Source organism: Rhinopithecus roxellana, chromosome 5, assembly GCF_007565055.1.
Source record: "Rhinopithecus roxellana isolate Shanxi Qingling chromosome 5, ASM756505v1, whole genome shotgun sequence".
Taxonomy (NCBI): Eukaryota; Metazoa; Chordata; class Mammalia; order Primates; family Cercopithecidae; genus Rhinopithecus; species Rhinopithecus roxellana.
The window spans coordinates 147,725,015-147,748,166 of record NC_044553.1 but is presented as its reverse complement, the minus strand read 5'-3'; the positions used below and the strand labels follow the sequence as shown (position 1 = coordinate 147,748,166).

Here is a 23,152-nt window from a genome sequence, read left to right as displayed (position 1 = left end):
GTGGGCAAGCCCTAGTCCTTCTTGGGTTGATCGTGACTAACTTGTCATACCTTGCCTTGGGCAAGTCCTTTTGCCTCCCAGGACCTCTGTCTGTCTCCCTATAGAACAGGGAAGGTGGCCGGGTATGGTACCTCACACCACCAGTGCTTTGGGAGAATGAGGCAAGAGGATCACTGGAGGCTAGGAGTTTGAGACCAGCCTCAGCAACAGAGCAAGATCTCATCTCAATTTTAAAAAATTAAAAAAAAAAAAGAATGGATGAGTCACGCATGGTGGCTCACCCCTGTAATCCCTGCACTTTGGGAGGCCAAGGCGAGCAGATCACTTGAGGTAAGCAGTTTGAGACCAAACTGCTGGTCATTGAAATCAGTTGGCAAAACCCCGTCTCTACTAAAAATACAAAAATTAGCTGGGCTTGCTGGCAGGTGCCTGTAATCCCAGCTACCTGGGAGGCTGAGGCAGGAGAATCGCTTGAACCTGGGAGGCGGAGGTTGCAGTGAGCCGAGATCGCACCACTGCACTCCAACCTGGGCTACAGAGCGTGACTCTGTCAAGAAAAACCCCAAAAACCAGGAAGGTGATTTCTGCCCTGCTCACCCTGCAGAATTAGAGGATTCCACGGAAAAGGGTTGATTACTATGCTCAGTAAATGGTAACTTGATCCTATTGTCAAGCAATGCAAACACCATTTTAAGGTGATTAAAACCCACTCAGGGTTAGGAAGGGGCCCCCGTGGTCATTTCTTATGGCAGTGATATTTACATGGCTGGGTATGGAGAGCACCCCATTCTTCCCCTGCACCTACCACTCCCACCCTCCCCACTCTTGAGCTGCCTGAGAATGGGTGGTTTGCAACTCCTCCCACAAAGACTTCTATCACTGGTTTTGTCTCTGAATTATTGCGGTTAATAGACATTTCTAAGTAATTTCATGTACCATGTGTGGTTTTAACCAGCTTCAAGCTTTAAAGGCCAATTATCCAGGGACATCTCCAGATGGAGGGGGAAAAAAATCAAGCTTGTTGCCTTCCCAACCTGCAGCCACTGGAGACATAAACTTGAGTCTGTCTATAGGCATCACTGGTCTCATTAGATACAGTCAGAGGAGTCTGGAGCCAGGTAAGTATGACATCAGGTTCTTAGAGATCATAAAATAGGGTTTTAAATTTTCCCCTCAAGTCTTTCTCAACACCAAGCACAATTCTAACAGTTAGAAGATGTCATTTTGAGGAACCATCCACAAGAAGTGTGTAGATATGGGCCAAGGAGCTTGAAAACTTTGCATTTAGCATGGCAGGAGCTGACTTACCCCGAGCTAGAAAGAGACCATGTGTGAATTCATCAATTACAACAGGGGCCAGGAAAGAGAAGGTGGTGGCCAGTCTAAGTCTCTCTCCACTACTAGAGTACAGATGAGTTCCACAGCACCACAGATTGACCATAGAACTATCAGTGATTTAAGTACATTAAAAGGATGTTGTAAGAATCTTGGCCGGGCGCGGTGGCTCAAGTCTGTAATCCCAGCACTTTGGGAGGCCGAGACGGGCAGATCACGAGGTCAGGAGATCGAGACCATCCTGGCTAACACGTTGAAACCCCGTCTCTACTAAAAAAAATACAAAAACCTAGCCGGGCGAGGTGGCGGGCGCCTGTAGTCCCAGCTACTCGGGAGGCTGAGGCAGGAGAATGGCGTAAACCCGGGAGGCGGAGCTTGCAGTGAGCTGAGATCCGGCCACTGCACTCCAGCCTGGGCGACAGAGCGAGACTCTCTCTCAAAAAAAAAAAAAAAAAAAAAAAGAATCTTTAGGTAGATTTCTATCATACAGAGAATTTTCCTTATCTAAACCACTGGATTTATCCGACCTTCATTCCCCATACTGCTCCCTGCCTGATGTCTACTCAGTTTGCAGCCAAATCAAGGTCAGGATAACGAAGAGATCTGGATGGAAGTAAGCTGGATATTCAGGCTCCTGCAGTAATACTCAATTATTGAATTCTCTAGAAACACCAACTCTGCTATAACGAAGTCCTCAGTTTTAAAATATCTTTATGAATCAGGTGATTCTGTCTTGGCAACAGCCAGCTTGCTGTTCCCTGCTTTGTTATAAAAATAAGATGGTAAAATCCTGAGAGTTTGCTGGGATTGTTAAAAGATAATCTTAAGTGTTTTAATGCACATTATTCGTCATGCAACTTTGAGCCTTAAGTGCCCCGAAACAGAGTAAGATCGGAATCCAGTGGAAGAGCAATCGGCTGGTATCATCATCCTGAGACTCCAGTCTGGTCTGCTGTTACCCTGTGTAGCTCCTGGCCACTCTGTGATCACAACTGCCTGGCTGAGAATCAGGGCTCCTGGAAATACCATGGCTGAGATGCATGATGCTCATTTAATTTTAGTATAGTGGATCCAAAACAAAATAAAAGGAAAGATTCATTAACATCAAGGTTTATAGTATGTATTTTCTAGCACATTTGACATGATTTTGATGTGTGATAGTATTTTTGTGCCGTAGCTCATTTCTTCTTCCCTCCTATTCCTCCTCAATCATGTAATGTGTCCCTATACCTGCTGTACTATTTGTACCTCTGGTAATGAAATTCCAGTGGGCAGAATGTGTCATTGGCATTTCTGCTTGGTAACAGTATTGCTGTCCTAGATAACTAGAGATCCTGGTTCACTGGTGAAGCATTCACCATAGAGCCCTTCAGGTTCCTCTGTGTGTGTGTGTGTGTGTGTGTGTGTGTGTGTGTACGCGCGTTTCTGCCAAACTTAGAAATGTATTACTCGAACCTATTTTTCTCATATTGAAGGTGATTGATAATGCATTAACCAATATAATTTGTCATGTACTATTTCGGTGAAAGTAATTTATGCTGCCTCTTGGGCTGAATGTAGTAACATTTTTGACTAAGTACTCTCTAATGTTAATCTAAACCAATCCTTGGTTTAGAATATAACCTACTTTCCACTCTAAGGACACGTTACTAAGACTGGCTTGGTTATGAAGTTTTCTACTGGCAGTCTTAAAACAGTGAAAATGCCCATCTATAAATGCAGTAAGTGTCTTCGTGATATATTGATCTTTCCTATTTTCTTGCCTCTCCTGTTACCACACTCTGGGTGGTAACGTATCTGCAAAATGTTTTATAGGGTATGGAGTGCAACGTTTTAAGCCAAGAAGTTGAAAACAGGATACGAAACAAGAGAAGAGGGGGGAAGGAGGAAGTCGATTAAGGTCATCTCCGTATGTTGAGGATTTAGTGGTAGAAATGCCAAGAAAGGCAGGTTTGCATTTGTAGCAGGCAGGTGGCACAAGGAAGTGTTGGAAAACCCACTTGGTCTCAGAAAACATGATTAGGAGTTCCTTGTCACATACATTCATGAAATTATGAACAGGTTAGCAAATATTCTTCAGTTATATGCTGTGCCATTAAACCATGTGAATTTGCCATTTTGTGTGTTGGTCGGTGATTTCAGTGCCCAGGTGTGAGCAGGGTCAAGCTGATAAACAGAATGCTCACACAGGTAGGTTCTGCACTGTGAAATATGAAACCTGTTAACGATAAAGCAGACCTCATGGTTTTCCAGGATGCATTTTCAAAGGGTGTCAGTAATGCATGCTTGGGGAAATGTTTTGAGGGAAGTGTGGGGAGGGGTTGCAGGTGTGTGAGTGCAGATGAACTTGGCCTTATGCTAGTTTCTCTTCTCTTTCAGCACATCAGGTCCACCCATCTGGCCGGGCAGTACCTTCTTCAAGAGAAATGGAGCCCTTCTCCAAGGTAGGTCCCTAGCAACACCGCTTCCTCTCCCTCCCCCTCACCCTCACCCACCTGCCTTTCATCACTCCTTTGTGCTTGGTGTCAAACAGGAGAGTTCTGTCCCATTTGGGAGTGGCCCCTCTCTGGAGAAGTGTGACTGTTGTTGGTGGGGTCTCTTTATCCAGTTCCCTTTATTTCTTCCTACTCAAGCCTCTTGGTTGCTGTGAATCATGAGTCTGAAACCAGGCCTCTAAGGACTGCTTCTTTGGCCCGCTGTCACTGGTCATATTCTGGAAGTGTTTGGCTTGCTTTGGTGACATTGGAATTACGCGGTAATTAGAATGTGACAGGAATATAAACTGGGCTGATAAAAGCAAACCCCTTTACATGTTTCAAAAACTTGAGCTGCAAAAGGAGGGTTTGGTTATTCTGGCACTTGTATCAGGATGGAGGTGCATGCATTGCTTGCTGTTGCCCAGCATCTACGTGTACCTGGAAGGTTGGCCATGGTTTGTTCTGAGGTTCAGAGTCCAGTCACCCTACATTGGTCCCCACAAGTGTCACCTACAGGGGACACCCTTGCTGTTATCCAGCCCAACTCAGCTGCCTTGTCCTACTCCCCAGCTGGTGTGCTCACGGAATTCCAACTACCTTTCATCTCTACTTTTGCCATTAAGTTCCTTTTGAAATGGCCAAAGTTAAGGAGGAATAAATGATTTAAAAAATAACAAAGAGGTTCATTTTTAATACTTTTAGAAATTACTTTGGGGTTATCGCTATTTTGGATATCTGTTCTGTAAATAAAATGGAATTAGGTGGTTCCCAGGGGCTTTGGAGCTTTCTATCCCTCCTACTGCTGTTGATTGGCTAGGAGTCAGACAGGCCCCACTGGCCAAATGCAGATGGGTTTGGCTGTGCTAAGAGCGTTTGAACTACACTGGGCTTATGGTGAGGGATTTTAGTGTCTATTGATTGGTTGAGAGCTGTTTAGCCTCTTTCCCTTAAAAGTACAGGCTGAAGGCCGGCCATATGTGTGAAGGAGTAGAAGGTAAGTGTAGTTAAGAAGAGGGACATGTATCTTCAGGTTTCCGTAGTAGCTCAAACCCTTGTGAGAGATGTCATCACATTTTTAGTGCTAATTTATAGGCCACGCAATTGCATACTGTCATTTTAATAGCCCGTGAAATTGGAAACTTAAGCATTTCTTTGTATTTTTGCTTGGTACAGGTGAAGTGTAGTCAGGCAAGTTTGGTTAAACCTAATTTTAGTAATCATCGTAGATATCCTAAATGTTTAAGAGAACAAAAGGAAGTCCCTCCACTCTCAAAAATTAACGCACAATTTTAAAAATCTATTCTGTTTTCTCTTCAAATAGTAGAAGTGGAAACTGATTAGGATCAGCCTTTGGGTTCTTTTCAAGTGAGTTTCAAAGTTATGTGTGTCATTTTTCCTCTAGAACTATAGCAGTGACATGAATATCATTCAGGTTTGGATTATTTTGAGAAAAGAGATTTTGTTTTCTTAGAGCCTTTTCTCGTGATTTTTATTCATTCACTTTGGCATTAGGTAAGTTCTTTTTGTTCATTTCTGTGGGGCAAAAACATGAGGGAAATATTAATATTGATAAGGTTTCTGAAGTTGAGAGATGTCAGTATGAGATTATCCTGTGGGTGTAGACTTATTTTCTTTTCCTGATAGGGTTACAGATTCCCCCAATTGCTCTAGGCACTGTGAATTAAACTAGGACAGATTTCAGATGCTTATTGAATCCACATCCAGTTAAATGCAACCCATTAAAATTTTGTACATTTGAAAGTCAGAAGAATCTTGGAGAGAGCTTGGGAGGGTGGGCAGAGATTTGTTAACATTCATTTTTTTTTTCTGTGATGTTTCTTCATTCCCTAGAGTTCTGGAGACACTTTTATTGTGGATAGTATTTTTTTGGAATCTATGGGTGTTCTTCCTAATTACTATTTTTGTGTTCCTTTGGTGGGTGGTTCTGGGCCATGGGAAAGTTGGTAATGCCCACAAGCAAGAGTTTTACGAATAAAGATAGGAGTACCTAAAGAAGAGACTGTCCGGTCATGCCAGGGAAAGGTTTGGATTAGAATCAAGTAGAAGAAAATGTGCCTGTTTAATACCACTTTCTCAGGTTTTTGATTTCTCACTTTCTGTTTTCAAAAATGATTTGGTTTCTCACTTTCTATTTTCTGTATTTCAAAAATCCCTCCTTTTTCCCTATAGCAAGTGGAAGGAAAGTTTTCTAGATAATCAGATCAGTAGGGAACTCTGTTAATAGGTTCCAGCCACAGGCATTGGAATTGAGGGCAAGTAGAACCAGGATGCTTGTCCCCAAAGATGCCAATTCTTGGTGCTGGGGGAGAAGGTGCAGTTCGGTCACGTGGGAGTGACATGGGAATCTTTCTTTAGGGTGCTGTGGGACCAGTGACTGGCCAGCAGAAGCCAGCCGGGGTTATGGATCTTAAGTTACGGATCACTAGCAGGACTGGCAGAATCGAACCAGCGTGGGGGTTAACTTACTTCATGGAGTGGTCTCCCCAGGTCTCAATAATGCAGGATAGGAAAATAAGTAGGATGTGGTTTGGCTGTGTCCCCACCCAAATCTCATCTTGAATTGTAGCTCCCATAATCCCCATGTGTTATGGGAGGGACCCGGTGGGAGATCAATGAAAATCATGGGAGCAGTGTCCCCGATACTATTCTTGTGGTAGTGAGTAAGTCTCACGAGATCTGATGGTTTTATAACGGGTTTCCCTTTTGCTTGGCTGTCATTCTCCCTTGTCTGTTGCCATGTAAGATGTATCTTTTGTCTTCCACCATGATTGTGAGGCCTCCCCAACCACCTGGAGCTGTGAGTCCATTAGCCCCCTTTTTCTTTATAAATGACCCAGTCTTGGGTATGTCTTTATCAGCAGTGTGAAAATGGACTAATACAGTGGGGGTGCCCTGTCGTGTAGAGGAGGGAGACGTATTTTTGTCAGAAGGGTGGGAACAGAGGGGCTGTCACTTCTTGGAAGAACTGACACTTAAGGCCTTAGAAAAGCAGATAGATACAGGTGTGTGGAAATAGGAAAAAAAAAGTCATTGCAAGAAAGAAATAACCAGAGAACTTAGCTTCACAGAGATCATAGCAACAGCGCGGAACCTGAGCACTTCATAGACACCTTTGGATAGTGACGGGAAGAATAATGCAATGTCCGAAGAGGAAATAATGGAAGTTAAAACCTGAAACGAAGTTGAAATCAAAATGACCTAATAGTTACAGCGGGGCACCAGTTTTCGTGATCTAATTGTTGTTTGGTTTAGAGTGGAAACTTAGTACCTTTATTTTTCCCAGCACAAAACCAATTGCAAGAATTAACTGGTTGTTCTCGAGGTCCTCCTTGGACGTCGGGTGCAGTGTCTGTATTTTGGTTCAGAATCACTGGCAAGAGGGGCTGCTGAATCACCTCTCGGTTTCGAGGATAATGGAGTAAGATTTGGTTTGGATTACACCAGGCATGGGTACTTAACATAATTGGTCATTTCATCAGTTCACAGTCTTTATTTTAAATGCCATCTAGGCTGCTATAGACAGTTTCAGCAGGCTAGAGAGCACTTCAGTTCTTGTACAATGGAAACCAAGCAGAGCATTAGAAGGGGACAAGCTCATTGTGCAGAGGGGACCCAGGGCGGGCTGAACTGAAGAGTGGCTTATTCAGAGCCCTGCAGGCGTGGCCAGCTGACAGGTGTCCCTGCTTCCCTTCTTCTTGTGTCTGTGCGTTTCTATGTTATGGTCTCTATGTGTTTGAAATGTGTTTTTATTTTATTCATTTAATTCATTTACTAATCTCTCTTATTTTGTTAACAAAGAGACTAAAGTCTGTTGTACATTTTCCCATTTCCAAACTCCCTGTCCCCCTCCCCCATATTCCATTCACCCATCATACGTAAAATTAGGTTACTTTATTAAAACATCACCCTTGGATGATTTGTTGTAATGAGTCAGTGATTCATAATTAAAGACATTCCTCACCCCTGATCTGACCCTTCATCCGGTCTCTGATGGTTTCATCCCAAAACGACATAGGCACCTCTGCTCTTGGTAGCTTCATGCCTTCTGCTGAAAGTTGCCACAAGCCATGCTGATTTTATTTCCCAGTTCTGCCCTCTTGGCCTTTGTAGGTCCTGTCAGCCTCGGAGCTCCCCACGGAGTTTTGTTCAGAGAGGAGCTACTGCCTGACCATTTTGGCCTGCTTTTATTTCTAGCTCTTCCTCTAAGCAGGCATTCCCTGAGCCTACCCTCCCCACCCCACCTGCAAGCATTTCTTTATGATACATCTCTGTGTGTCCAGTCCTGGGTTAGGCTGGAGATCCCCAGGGGAAGTCCAGGTTCCACCCTCTCAACCACTCACGGCCCGTTCTGTGGTCAGACCACAAGTCCTAGCCCTTCTTGGAAAAGGCTGCTTGGCCCACCCACTCTATGAAGCCCAGCCACTATCAGCACAGATGAAGCCACTGGTTTTACAAACCTTTCCAGTGACTCACTTGACACCCTTACACCCTTCTGGTCATTCTTCCCTCTTCCTTTTCTCCGTCACTTTAGTATTGGGCCACTAATTATTATCAACTCCGTGTCCCTAGGATGTAGGATGTAGTGGTAGAATTAAAATAAATTATCAGATTTAATTTCTATTCACTTGTGTTGGTTTTGTTGTTGTTGTTGTTGAGACGGAGTCTCGCTCTTGTCACCCAGCCTGGCATGCAGTGGCGTGATCTTGGCTCACTGCAACCTCTGCCTCCCGGATTAAGTGATTCTTCTGCCTCAGCCTTCCAAGTAGCTGGGATTACAGGCACTCACTACCATACTCGGCTAATTTTTGTGTATTTTTAGTAGAGACAGGGTTTCACTGTGTTGGCCAGGCTGGTCTCGAACTCTTGACCTCAGGTGATCCACCCGCGTTGGCCTTCCAAAGTGCTGGGATTACAGGCATAAGCCACGGTGTCTGGCCATCCATTCACTTCTGACAACTCGCACTGGACAAGCTAATGTAATGGAAGGACTTAAAGGCATTTTCAGCTCACAGAGCAGGATTGTGTTGCCTTAGACTCCCACCTACCTATCCCCACAGCTTAAATAGGGAAAAAGGAAACCAGGTCTTCTGCTGTGAGATGCATGCTGTTCATCCATGTGCACCAATGCACGTGCAATCCGTAGAATGTGCATGAAGTTGACATGATTGTTAGATGACTTGCTTTGAGGAATACCAGTTTCCCATATTCTAGATTGGCTTCATGTCCAAACTTACTTGGGAGTAATAGTGTTTATTGCCCACTCTCCACAACCCTTACCCCTTTCCATAACTCTGCTACGAACTTTTACTACTGAGATGTATGAGATACCTCACCTTGGTTGTCTTGCATGCCATGAGAGGCTCAAGAGGAAGTTATAGTGGAAGGAACACTGGCTTATGAGTCAAGGGACCTGGGTTCTGGTCTCAACCCTTCCCTTGGTAAACTTGGTGACCTTGGACAAGCCACGTGGCATACCTAGCGCTTCATTTGCAAATTAAGGAGCAGACCTCCGTGATGGCAAACATTCCCTATCTGGTACCAGCTCTGATCCACTCTAGCAACTTCCCCAAAAATAGGTCAGAATGGATTTTGATGCTTAGCTCTGGCTCAGTGGAGAGTGTTACCTTCAGCCAGCTGTGGGTGCAAGGAGAGGACAGAGTGGGTGGCAGGCTGGCTGAAGATCCCCATCCCCAAACAAGATGGTTTTCCAAGGTCCTGTGGATCTTAGGGAGGCAATATGATATATTATAGGTTTGGACAACCTGGAAGTGAACCCTGTGTTGGCTTCTTGGGCAGCTGGCTTAAGTTCTCTTTGGGAGTCATGACAATGCTTTTCTCCTGGAGTCCTGGTGAGGATTTGGTGGATTCCCATTAGTCAAGCACATAGGACAGTTCATGCTAAATTCCCAGTCAAGGTTAGCTACTGAAATATTTTACAAAACTGTGACTCTTAGGAAAATAGGGCTAAAATCCTCCGAATGTAGTTTCCTTGCGCTCTTCACCTTCCTGGCTAAAACTCCTCTTGCCCATCTGTAAGGGCAGTTCTCGGGATGGGGCAAAGGCTGAGGATGCCCAGAGCCTGTTGGATGTATGCATAAATCTGAAGGAGAATTCGTACATATCTTTATCTCAGACACTTTTAATTCCTCATAAATAGGACTGCTTCTTTGAGAAGTTCACCCGGCTCACAAGTACCAAGCTGTACTCGATACTCTCCAAGTGTATATTCACAGCAGGGGCACACATAGCTGTGTGAAAGACCACGGGCTTTAGCACCACATCAGACTGGATCCGAATCCCTCCCTCTCTGGGCACCAACTCTCTGACCTTGTGCCTCAGGTTTGATTGTCTGTAAAATGGGGCTGCAAGATGTGTTTCTCACAACCCTATTTTACAATCAAACCTGAGGCCCAAGGTCTTGGTGATCTTTGTAATCTTGGTGAAGATTAAAGAACTGTGAATGTCACAGTCACTCTGGGGCCTGACACCTCACAAATGCTCCCTAAGAAGTCAGCTTTAGCCTTCAGTGTTTCATGCCTCAGGTTTCCAATCACTCATTCTCATAGGTATATTCCAGCTGAAAAACTTCCAAAGCTCACCAAAGGAGCATTTTCCCAAACACCTACCTTTCTCATGATTTCCGTTTTCTGTGTCACCCTCTGATATGACCAGGATGTCACTACCAGACTTCTGTGTCTGGCCACAGCCTCTGGCCTGGAGTCCTGGCACCCCTTACCTCTCTGGAAGAACCAGTGAATCCCAGGTTTTGTTTGGATTTGCCCTGACCCTCGCCTACTCATTGCTTTCCCATTTGGTTGGAGCTTGAAGCGCCTGGGCTCTTTGGCCTCTTCTGTCTAATCTGCTCCGCAAGCTGACTCTTTTGTCCATTTTGCAAAGGAGGGCATCCACCTAATGCATAAATCTCCTGATTCTCACCCTCAGGCGTACACATTTAAAAAAAAAAAAATTAGCAATGACAAAAGGCAAACAAGAAAACCTCTCTCCATTCCCCCCAACCCCTAAGTCCTAATTGCCTTCTGTCCTCTTTGGGCCTGCAGAGGCCCTCTGGTTTCAAGAAGGGGCCCTTTGTCCTTGGCATCATTTGTCTTATTGTTCTGCACTGAGTTATTTGTAAAGATATATCTGTAACTGCAGTAATAGAGTCAGCTAGCTGCTTTTGCTTACAATCAGCGGTGAATTTACAGGGCTGCTGGTCAGCAGCTGTGATCTCTCAAGGTTTTATGTGGTCACTGAGAACGTGCAGAACACAGTCTTAAGTTACTTTAAAAATACAAGGAAATGCAATTTAAAAAGAAGGCTTTGATTGATTCTGATCTTTGCCATCTCTTGATGGCAAATTTGCCCAATCTCCAGTTACCCACCTACTTCCCCGGTGGCTACAGCCTGGTGTGGAATCTGGGAAAATACCAGTCAGATATCCTGTATTTTCCTGTCTGACTTGAATTTCAGCTCTTCCCGCTACCCGTCTATAGTAACCATTTTAACCAAAATCCAGTGATGCACACTGAGAAAATGGCAGTTTTGTGAACAGAAACAGAGGAGTCAGGAAATCGAGAGCCTTTATTAAGAGCTTCCTCCGGGCTAGGCCCCTGCTGGGGTGTGTGTGGGCTTAATCTCATGTTTCAGGATAACTGTTCAGTAGGAGGTGGAAGCTGAGGCTGGACTTTGGAAGAGGGGAATCAGGGTGGGGAGGAAGCTTATGGGCCTAGGTTATGGGCATAGATGATCTTTGCAGGAGGGTATAGAATGGAAAAGAGGAAAAGGGTCCAGAGAGCTGACTCATATTCAAGAGCTAGGTTTACAGCAATGAGAGAAGTAGCAGCAAACAGCAGTGGCCATGAAGAAGCAGCGGCTCAGTCTGAAACTGAGGAAATCACCTAAATGAAAGGTAGAGTTTCACAAAGAGGGAAGGGGCAGGAGAATAGGAGGCCAATTTCAGCAAAAAATTTCAGGGCTCTGGGGTTTTGTATTAGCATGCCTCTTTCTCTCTCCTCAAATTAGGATTATTTTATTTTATTTTTATTTTTTGAGACAGAGTCTTGCGCTGTTGCCCAGGCTGGAGTGCAGTGATGTGATCTCAGCTCACAGCAACTTCTGCCTCCCAGGTTCAAGTGATTCTCCTGCCTCAGCCTCCTGAGTAGCTGGGACTACAGGCGTGCACCACCATGCCCAGCTACTCTTTGTATTTTTAGTAGAGATAGAGTTTTCACCATGTTGGCCAGGCTGGTCTCAAACTCCTGACCTCAGGTGATCTGCCCACCTCCGCCTCCCAAACTGTTGGGATTGCAGACGTGAGCCACCACACCAGGCTTAATTTTTGTTTCTAATGTCAGTCCCCCCCGCCCACCCCAAATAGCATCTATTGCTTTTATTACCAAAATAATATGTCTTTGTTATAGAAAATAGACAATCTAAAGATACAATTACTCATAATTTTACCATCCACATGTAATGCCTATTAGTTTTTTTAATTGAAGTGAAACTCATATAACATAAAATTAATGATTTTACAGTATACAGTTCAGTGGCATTTAGTAGTCGCAGCATTGTGCAACCATCACTTTTTTTTTTTGAACAGAGTTTCACTCTTGTTACCCAGGCTGGTGTGTAGTGGCGCAGTCTAGGCTCACTGCAACCTCTGCCTCCAGGGTTCAAGCGATTCTCCTGCCTCAGCCTCCCAAAGTAGCTGGGATTACAGGTGCCAACCACCACACCCCGGTAATTTTTTTGTATTTTTAGTAGAGATGGGGTTTCACCATGTTGATCAGGTTGGTCTCAAAATCCTGACCTCAGGTGATCCACCCTCCTCAGCCTCCCAAAGTGTTGGGGTTGCAGGCGTGAGCCACTGCGTCCAGCCTGCAGTATTTCTTTATACCAGCCTTATGCATTCAATATGGTTACTCCCATTTTGTAGATGCGAAAAACAAGACCTGAAGCAATTGTTCTGCTCGAAGTCGCAGACACCTGGACTCACACCAGCCTTTACTTCAAAATGGCATAAATATTTCTAAACAGTTTTCCACTTTAGATATTTGGATGTTCTACAGTGTTTTGCAGACTAGGGCTGAGGGAGAATCCTGTTATAAGTAATTTACAATAAGACAAAAAGATGGAAATGAAAACTTTGTCTTCTTTAAGTAATTAAGGTGCTTCATTTTCCCTCCTGGTTCCTGCATAGTTCACTTTATGATTTTAGAAACCTAGATAGAGAAAAAAGGAAATCCTGAAATTAGTCATTCAAAGATTAACACAATGAGAAGAACCCACCCATTCTTTAATAGAATGAATATTTTATTTCAGTCTATGTGAATTTTATGTTAGTAGATAGACAGATGTAGATACAAGTAATTTTACACCAATTATAATTCATGTATAGGAATCTTCCCTTATTTAATTTTTGAGCATTTAAAAATGTTTTTCTAGTCTATTAAATTATATCAGTTAGATTATGAAATATAAAGATTAAACAGCCTTGGATCACATTGCACTGCAGAGCCTGCTTTTATCAAAGTGCTCAGTCCTAAAATACAATTGAAAAAGTCATTTCCCTTGAAATTCTGTTGAACTGTAAATGGAAGTCTAGAAATATTTTTATACAATTGCCAAGAGATTTTAATGAGGAAGAATAACTTTAGAATATATTCTGAGTGAGCCGTTCACATGACAGTTTCAGATATGGACTTAAAATCATCCACCTATAAACTGCAAGGGATCAAGTTTGTGTTCTTGTTTGGTTCCCTTGACAACCAGAAGGTGTGGCTCAGAGTTTCTGGGTAGTACCTGCTGCGGTGCACGTGACGTGGGAGTGGGTGCGTGTGTGTGCGCAGGTGTGTGCACATGCATGAGTGAATGTGGCCCCTGCCCTCAGGCCTTTACCAGTGCCAGGTGTGAACTTCCAGAATGAATCTCTCCTGCCATCCCTCTGCCCGTCTTTCTCCCCAGGTCCCCTGTTGGCCTTTGTGAGTCATGACACACAGGCATAGGGTAAATGACCCCAGCTTTTAAGTCAGGCATACTTGAGTCCATTCCTCACCTTGCTTCCTAATTGCCGCCTGATTTGGGGGAAGTTTTATAGCCCTCTTTGGGCTACTACACAGTGAAAAAGTATCCCTCTTGTAAGATTGCTGTGAGGATTGATGATGGTCTGTATAGCATCCCTGGCACGTGGTAGGTGCCCCAAGAGCAGGTGCCACTGCCACACTTCACTCCAGAGGAGGCAGCATGACTAGGAGAGAAGTATATGGACCTTGCAGCTGGCCAACCTTAGGTTCAAAGGCCAGCCTCTGCCACCCACCAGCCGAGTGACCTCGAACAACTCATCCAATGAGCTTGAGCCTTTCCTTTCCAGTCAGTCAAGTAGACAGTAGTACTCACTTCATGGGATTTTGTGAGAATTAAAAGATAATATATGGACAGAGACCTGCACAGTGCCTGGTGATGATTGGGTATCCAATAAATAGAATTGATGATGCTTATGATAGAGTTTCTGCGATGGCCTGCAATTTCCTAAGATGTTCAGTACCTTCCACCCCCAACAGACAACAGCAAAAGCAATAGTAACATAGATCTTTCGCCGGCTGAACTGAAGTGATACCTTTAGGAATGTTTCAGACTGTTTTCTCTCTCTCTGAAACTCCTGATGCATAAGGCAAATGCCCATGGGATGGCCATGGGTGGAGTGGAACAGGAGCCCTGACTGGCTATTCTTCGTGACCCTTCTGAGTGACTAAGATTCTGCAGAAATGTGACAGAAAAAGAAAGTTCCTTGGAGATGGGCTGGAATTACTTGTGATCTGTCCCTCTGATTGTGCCAGAATGCTTCCAGCCAGGTCCAGGTCCGTTCTGCCTTAGTGCAGCAAATCAATCATTGTGACATGGAGGGTTTTCCAAAAGAGAAAAGATTTGTTCACGAAGGTACCAAGTGAGGAGGCAGGAGAACAGCTCTCAAATCCGCCTCCCTGAAGATAAGGCTTAGGGATATTTATGGGTTAGGGAAGCGGGGTGGTCTAACGTTTGGGGAAAGGTGATTGGCACTGGGGATAAAATGAAGTAAGAGGTTTATTCTGCACAAGCATAGTCAGGGTCCATGGCATCTCAAAGGAAGTATGTTCAGTAAATGGCGGCATTAGCACGATCTGAGGGTGGAGCTTTTGGCCCTCCAATGTCAAAAGGCCACCTCTCTGGCACTTGCGCAGGCCCAGTTGAAGGGGCAGTGGTCCTAACTGGTTTGAACTGGACAGGAGATTGCCCTAGTTCCTGAAAAACAACTGTTGCGACCATCACCGTGGTGACCTATGAATGTTATCTGTAAAGTAGCCAGTGAAGGTCAAATTCCAGCATTCAGTGGCAAGGCCTCAGCTTGGTGGAAAAAGGAAAAAAGAAATAACAAAAAGCAAGTGACCAAAAGCAAGTGGGACAGGCAGACCCGATCAAATTAACCCCTTGGTTTCAAGAACGCAAACTAGACTAAGACATTTACAAAGACTAGTTTCAGAGACTACCGGGAGACTGCAAGACAGCCAGCCATACTTGCAGTGATACAGAACTTTACAAAGTTGTTGAAGGGATGAGTTGAACTTCTGCCTACCTCATGGTCACCACAGCACACATTGGTTGGCCCCTCTTTCCCTAGGCTGTGATTTTGTGGTTTTTTTGGTTTTTTGTTGTTGTTGTTGTTGTTGTTGTTTTGGAGATTGGCACAATCTTGGCTCACTGCAACCTCCGCCTCCAGGGTTCAAGTGATTCTCCTGCTTCAGCCTCCTGAGTACCTGGGACTACAGACACCCGCCACCACGCCCCCCTAATTTTTTGTATTTTTAGTAGAGACGGGGTTTCACCATGTTGGTCAGGATGGTCTCTATCTCTTGACCTCGTGATCCACCCACCTCGGCCTCCCAAAGTGCTGGGATTACAGGCGTGAGCCACCGCGCCCGGCAGGCTGTGATTTCTAATTGGGCTTGATCAGGATGATCTGATCCTGCTTGACACACATTGCAATGAGGAGTTAGAGCCACAGGTCTTGGTGTTGATGACATCTGCCAGTAGAGATGCTCCCAACGTCCTAGTTGTGGATTCATTTCCCATGTTTTGAGGGATTTTGTGAGGATGTTGTGACAAGAAACAAGAAGGCTGTGACATGTATAAAGGTTGATTCTGTGCTGATCATTTGTATATTGTATTTCTCAGGCTCTGGGAGACTTTTGTCTCTGTGCTTTGCCATGTATGGCCTGGAAAAGAAATAGTTATGAAGTTTTCACTTTTAAACTCTGCAGCTGTCATGGGCCCAAGTTGCTGTGGCTCACATGGACAGTATGGGTTCCAGTAGCCCTATCAGGACAGCTTTCTCCTCCCACCCCTCCGCTTCCCATAGATTCCAAATGGGAGGTGCCAGCTTCTTACAGGCACTCCCTGGCCTTAGCGACTGGTGGAGGGATGGACACGTGGCCCAGTCCAGGCCAAAATTCCACCCTGGGCTTCGCATCCTGGCTTTGGGAGCTCCACAAGGTGTGCTGACCTCACAAGCCCTGCATGTGGAATCCGCTTGGGTACGGGAAACGGCACCAGCACAGAGGCGCACAGACAGGGGCCACTCTCTCCTTGCCCTACCTGTGGCTGGATTTGATGGGCTCATAAATTCTCCTTTATACTTAAGCCAGCCTGAATTAGCTTTTTCTTATGCAGTCGAGAGTCCTGATGAATACAGTGCCTCTAATTAACAGTGTTAGTTAAACCAAGTATACAGCACTGGTGATTTCTGTGTGTCAGTGTCATATCAGCCTCTTTGTTGTCTTAAGAGGCCCACTTAGTGGTTTGACTGTCCCTTGAGAGAATAGAAGGTGAGCTTGGAGGGTTTTCAGAGACAGTGACTTGACTTAAACAAAGAAAGGAGGATCATAGTAGAAATACTCCTCACATCCACGTACCCCCGTTAGAGCTGCAGAGACCTGGCTTACATGTAATTTCATTCACTTCTTGAGAGGTAGGTGGTATCTTCCTGATCTTACAGATGAAGAAACAGAAGCTTAAAGTCGAGCATTTGGCTAAGCCAAGCAACATATATGTATATATGTAAATGAATATGTAGCTGTATGTGTGTGTAGGTGCATATATGTTTAAGTGCGATGAGCATGTGTGTGTGTGTGTGTGTGTTTGTGTGTGTGTGTGTGTGTATTATTATGAAGGATTTTCAAAGTCAGGATTCAAAGCCAGGTCCCTCAAATGCTAAATTCAGGTCTATAGCACAAATGCTATTTTAGGCAATCCCCATTTCCTCCAAGTTCATTGACTCACATGTCCAACCAATGCCATTTATAGTTAGATGGCCTTATATAGAGAAGAACTGTATTCACCCCCTGCCACGGCCCCCACCACCAACATGCACGCATGCTCTGATCATTTTGGAAATAGAACACATTTTCTCTTTTAACATCTGATCTTCCCCTCACTGCATTTTGGATTCATTGTGAACAATTTTGAGTCTCATTAGAGGTGTCTTAATTTTAAAAATTAAGTTGGGAACTAGCAAGTGAGATTGAAGAGGCTATATCTTTGGTTCTGAACTGGATTTTCATTACTCAGTTGCTCTTCAAATTATACTGATTTGAGATGTGATTATTATTATTTTTCCTAAGTAGATTGGATAATGAGAGAAATGCAAAGGCATGCTAAACTAATAGTGATCTGAGTTTCTGCTGCTTCACTTGTCCTCCCATTTCCCCTCCCCCAGCCAGAGCACCGCCCCGGGCCCTGCTTCCTAGTCTACCTGGTGAGCTGCCCTCCCATCACTCAGCGAAGGCAGCTGCTTCCCTGTCTTGTCAACCCAGCTATGACCACTGCAGCGCCACGGATCCCGGCCAACTTGCGCACTGTAATCGCGTGATGCAGTGCTCACTATCCTGCAGCAGTTCCCCATGTTACTTCCCAGCCCTTCCTTATATGCCTCATTTAAATCTAAGACTTGAATTGTACCATCTACCCCGAGAACCCACTGTCCAGCCACCCTCATCTCCTCAGGGTCAAACCCGCTCCCAGCTACCTTTATCGGAATTGCCCAGCTGCCTGAAACACATTTCCTTCATCTCCCTGTCCTCTTTCCCATAGGGAAGAAGGTAAGCTACCTAAAAGGTAGTGGTGATGTTTTCTCCCTGCATCCTGCTTCGTCACATTTCCCCTTTGCTTTTAAATACACACGTCATGCTTGAGTGCTGTCTGTGCATTTACTCATGACCTGTGCCTTTGGTATGAGCCTCATTACTGGGTGAGCTTCGCCAAATGAGCTTTTGCCACTGCTGCAGATACAGTGGAGTCTCTTTTGTTTTGGGGCCTGGAGTGACATTGTGATGGAGAAGTGCACAGTTGACCACATCGAGCCAGTCAGGAGGGTAGATTTAAGAGATGCAGCGACAGCACCTTCTCGCTGTTTAAGCAGCAGACTCTTCCCTGACACCTTACTTATTTCCCCCAGGATCTGAGCCCATTCACCATGGCAGGAACCACCAAGATTGTTTGGTTATCCCTTCACCTCTGTCTCCCAGCCAGACTGTAATCTCCTTGAGGCTGGAGTTTTCTTATCTCTATCCCTAGCACCTTGCAGGTTACCCAGCACACAGTAGGAATTCAATGAAGGTTTGTAAAATATGTGCATGTAACTTACTGTTATAGACTGAATTGCATCTCCTCCTCATCCCCCCGAAATTTATATGTTGAAGCCTTCACCCCCCGCCATGTGACTGAATTTGGAGATAGAGCCATTAAAGAGGTAATTAAGATGAAATGAGGACATAAAGGAGGAGTTTTTATAAGGACTGGTGTCTTTGTAAGAAGAGAGACCAGGAATGTACACGTACTGAGGAAAGGCCACGTGAGGACACAGTGAGAAGTCGGTCACCTGCAAGCCGGGGAGACAGCCTCAGGAGAACCCAAACATGCCACCTCTTTGATCTCGGACTTCTAGCCTCCAGAAGTGTGAGCACATCAATTTTTGTTATTTAAAGCACCCAGTCTGTAGTATTTTGTTCCGGCAGCCTGAACTGACTAATATATTTACCAACTGTCCTAGCATCTTGTGTCCCAAAGCTGGGACTGTAGGGGTCAACTGTGCCTGCTAAGGGCAGTTTGGGAAGATCCCAAGGTTGGCTGCTTAAGATGAATCCACAGTAATGGGCAGCTGTGTCCGCCCCCCGTACTCCTTCACCAGGAGGCAAGTCTGGCTAAGGTTGTTTCAGGCATTCCCACTCTACCAGGGAACGTGAATGTCATCATCAACTAAGATTCTGGGCCTCTTGGAAATTATTTTAACTTGACCTACATCATCGTCTGCCCTGAGACCTTGGCAGTTCTGTACACCCACGAATAACAGCAATTAGCATGAAAAGAAAGCTGAAAGTCTCAAATAGGAAGAGCTGCAGTCTGGCCTTAGACCTTCCTCTTACTAGCTATGTATACTTGCATGTGTAATTTTACCTTTTTGGGGTCTATGATTTGTTTTTAAAAGTGGCTGTGCTGCTATAGTGTTCAGTTCCTTTTCTCTCTTTTGGGAATTAACCCTGGCTTGCAGCTGGAGAGCCCTTCATCCCCCCCCCCCCCCCGCCCCCAGCAGTCCATTCATCTGTGTGCTTCCAAGTGATGTCTCTACCGCTAGTTTAAGTCATTCTCATTCCTCTGGCTACACTGGTGCTTCTAGGTGGTCAGGTAATAGAGGTTGGTCTGATTTCAGTGATTCTCAGACCTTTTCCAGTGAACACTGGGGAAATGCTAGATTCAAAGCTGCTGTTTGTAGCCCCAGGGGCTGCCGGCAGCCACCTTGAACAGAGGAGAGCCTGTCCAAGCCTATTTTCACCAGCGGCGTTGCTGAGTTTGGGGACAGAAAATAGGACTTGGTAAATGCCATTTGAAAGGCATCACTATTCCTGGTTTTCCCGGTCACAGGCGATAAAGTCTCTTCAATTTGGTTTTTAAAAATCGCTAAAGATGGAAAGATTCCCGGCTGATAAAGCTATTAACACCTGCCCTGTACACCATACAGGAGCTTTCATAATACAATTTCTAAATAAGGTGATGAAGGCGAAGGTTGTGACATGCAGTTTGAACACAGGGAATTATTATTTGGAAAATCCAGTGACTGGTGCCTATTGGACTCAATATCATGCTCTTTGAACATTGTGAAAAGATATGTACATTCTTAGCACAGTGTCACCTTGTAAGGAATGAATACATGGAAGCTGTTGTTATCAGTAAGAATTATTGCAACAGTGATAGGAAGGGGATATAGAAGTCTTTGAGAATTTTGATTTGATGATGAAGATACCTGCATGGAGTCCTCGTTGAGAAGGAATTGATTCTGTTTCTTTTGGGGTTCGGTGATGCCAGCATCCTCCTGATGTGGATGGCACTTGTTTGTGGAAACTGAGTAGCATAGGAAACTCATAGCCAAGTTCCTGACAGTGAAAACTCATGGGGAGCCCTTTCCTTATGAGCCCACCCTGAGGGTGTTCCTGTTTTTCTTGGGCCTGATTCTCATCTGATCACCTTGGCTGGATGTTGCCCCAAGCCAAGGACAGTAGACAAAGACAAGCCAAGGTTCTGGTTATCCTTGTGATGTGAGATGGTTTGGCCGTGTCCCCACCGAAATCTCATCTTGAATTGTAGCTCCCATAATTCCCATGTGTTGTGGGAAGGGACCCTGTGGGAGATCATTGAATCATGGGGGCGGTTTCCCCCATACTGTTCTCATGGTAGTGAATACGTCTCATGGGATCTGATGGTTTCCCTTTTGCTTGGCTCTCTGATTTCTCTCTTGTCTGCTGCCGTGTAAGATGTGTCTTTCGCCTTCTGCCATGATTGTGAGGCCCCCTGAGCCATGTGGAACTGTGAGTCCATTAAACCTTTTTACTTTATAAATTACCCAGTTTCAGGTATGTCTTTATCAGAAGCATGAAATGGGACTAATACAGGGTGCAAGGTAATGATTAGGGAAGACAAAAGGGGGGTTCCTGAGGTGCCAAGAGCCCCCTGTTAGTTCATTGAGTGCTGATTACATGGTAAATTTTCTTTTGTTGTTGTTGTTGTTGTTGTTGTTGTTTTGAGATGGAGTCTCACTCTTGTTGCCCAGGCTGGAATGCAATGGCGTGATCTCGGCTCACTGCAACCTCTACATCCCGGGTTCAAGCGAGATTCTCCTGCCTCAGCCTCCTGAGTAGTTGGGACTACAGGTGCCCACCACCATGCCCAGCTGATTTTTGTATTTTTTAGTAGAGACAGGGTTTCACCATGTTGGTCAGGCAGGTCTCAAACTCCTGACTTAAGGTGATCCACCCACCTCAGCCTCCCAAAGTGCTGGGATTACAGGCGTGAGCCACCACCCAGGCAATTACATGGTAAATTGTTTGGGAAAATTCACTGAGCTATACACCTAGAAGGACTTTGCCGGATGTACGTTACTCCAGTAGAAAGTTTCAAAACTGATTGGGCAGCTGCAATTTCATTATACCTATTTGACTTCAGATTTTTATTATGTACATGTAGTGAACCTCAGAATTCTTGCATGATTAAAAAATAGGATTGTCATAGATTTTATCAAATCAATGTGGTAATTTAGAACTGAGCGAAACACAAAGTAACAAGAATTTTTATCACAACTCAAGCATATTTTATAAAGTCTCTCCAAACCTGCTTGTTATTGATGTTGTTAATACAATATTTAGATTCCATTTTGAACATTCCAGCTGGCAAAGATTACTGAAATGTCAGTCTCTCCCAAGAATGGGATGGTTTTTTTGTTTTCTTTAAAAATTCATTGCCAGAGAGTTAGGTTCACAAATGTAAGTTAAGATGAACTTATGTGACTCTAAGTGAAATTAGGAAAAATGTGAAAACCCTTCAGCCAAAACTTGAGAAGGCCTTTGCCAAAACACATTAGTAAATTATATAAGCTTTAACATTTTATGCAGACAAAAGTGGTTTCTCTTTCCACGATAATATCTTGATGGTTAAGTATGTTGGTGAAGTAATTGTTTTATAAACTATTGTTGAAACCTTGAAACTTCCTAGCAAGCGTTTTTCTAGGCAGAAAACATTATGCTTGAAAAGTTTGGAGATTTAAAAACAAGCAGGCCTATTTCACTGCGATCTGTAATTTCCAGTGGAATATGGAATAGCCAAGATCTTTTTAATCAGGAAACATATATAATTATACCAATACCTTAGAGGTTCACTTTGAAAAGAATCCTCTTTCTCTGAAGAATTTGTTGAAATGATTAAGGTTGCCTGTCAGATCAGTGAACCATTTGTTATCTTCAATTAAATTGAAAGTCTCCATACATCAGCTCTTTGTAAATACTAAGTGGTTAATGCTGCCTCTTAGGTTTCCAAATGTCTTAAGAATGTGTTGTAATAAAAAAAAAATTAGCATCATTTTAATATTAATACTCTGACATAGATTTTATTTTGAGAGTGTTTCTGAACCAAAGACTCTGTTAGCCCCATATTCAGGGACACAGGGAATCTCAGATGTGTCTGTATTTGTTTTCCCGAAAGAGTTAAGACAATATTATAGTACATTTTCTTTTTTTAGTTAAGGTTAGGTACTCACATGTCCTGATTTTGACTAGTTTACCTCTTGAATTCTTCCTCTTTAGTATATTTTCCCTGTTCTAGTTCATCCTTTCCCCTCTCCGATGTCTAATAAAAAGCTCCTTGCTTACTGTTTTCTTGGAACAAGGTAGTTTAAATAGTATTTCCTGTATGTCTGGGATCATTATTTTTGTGATAGCAGCAAAGTGCCACAGATCACACTGGCCTCCAGTTTGTATATTTATGTGTATGCAGGGACTAAGTTAAATCATAGCATTTTAGAACTAGGAGGTTTCTTAGATACCTAGCTGGCCCCGTCCTCAATGAATAGACAAGTAAACTGGGCCCAGAGTCAGGGCTTGCTGTGAGTCACAGGCAAACTGGTGGTAAAACCTGCCCCTTCTCATGTCAGTCCAGCTCTTTTCCAGCCATCACACTGGAGTAAAGTCTCCTTCTCTTCTTCTTGTTTATTTCTTTCTTTTTTCTTTTTTTTTTTTTTTTTTTTTTTTTTTTTTTTTTGAGACAGGGTCTCACTCTGTCACCCAGGCTGAAGTGCAGTGGCGCGATCTCGGCTCGCTGCAACCTCTGCCTCCTGGGTTCAAGTGGTTCTCTTGTCTCAGCCTCCCAAGTAACAATACCTGGCTAATTTTTGTATTTTCAGTGCAGACAGGGTTTCACCCTGTTGGCCGGGCTGGTCTTGAACTCCTGACTTCAGGCGATCTACCCAC

General features: G+C 44.2%; 1 protein-coding gene across 9 annotated transcripts in view; it reads left to right on the top strand.

The window, feature by feature from the left end:
* Positions 1-23,152, top strand: part of FOXN3 (forkhead box N3) — a 469,191-nt gene that overhangs the window by 340,202 nt on the left and 105,837 nt on the right. For all 9 annotated transcript variants that reach the window (XM_030930895.1, XM_030930894.1, XM_030930896.1 and 6 more), the window contains one exon: positions 3,715-3,779. In XM_030930895.1, coding sequence (XP_030786755.1) covers positions 3,715-3,779 — 65 coding nt within the window. The remainder of the gene's footprint in view (positions 1-3,714; positions 3,780-23,152) is intronic.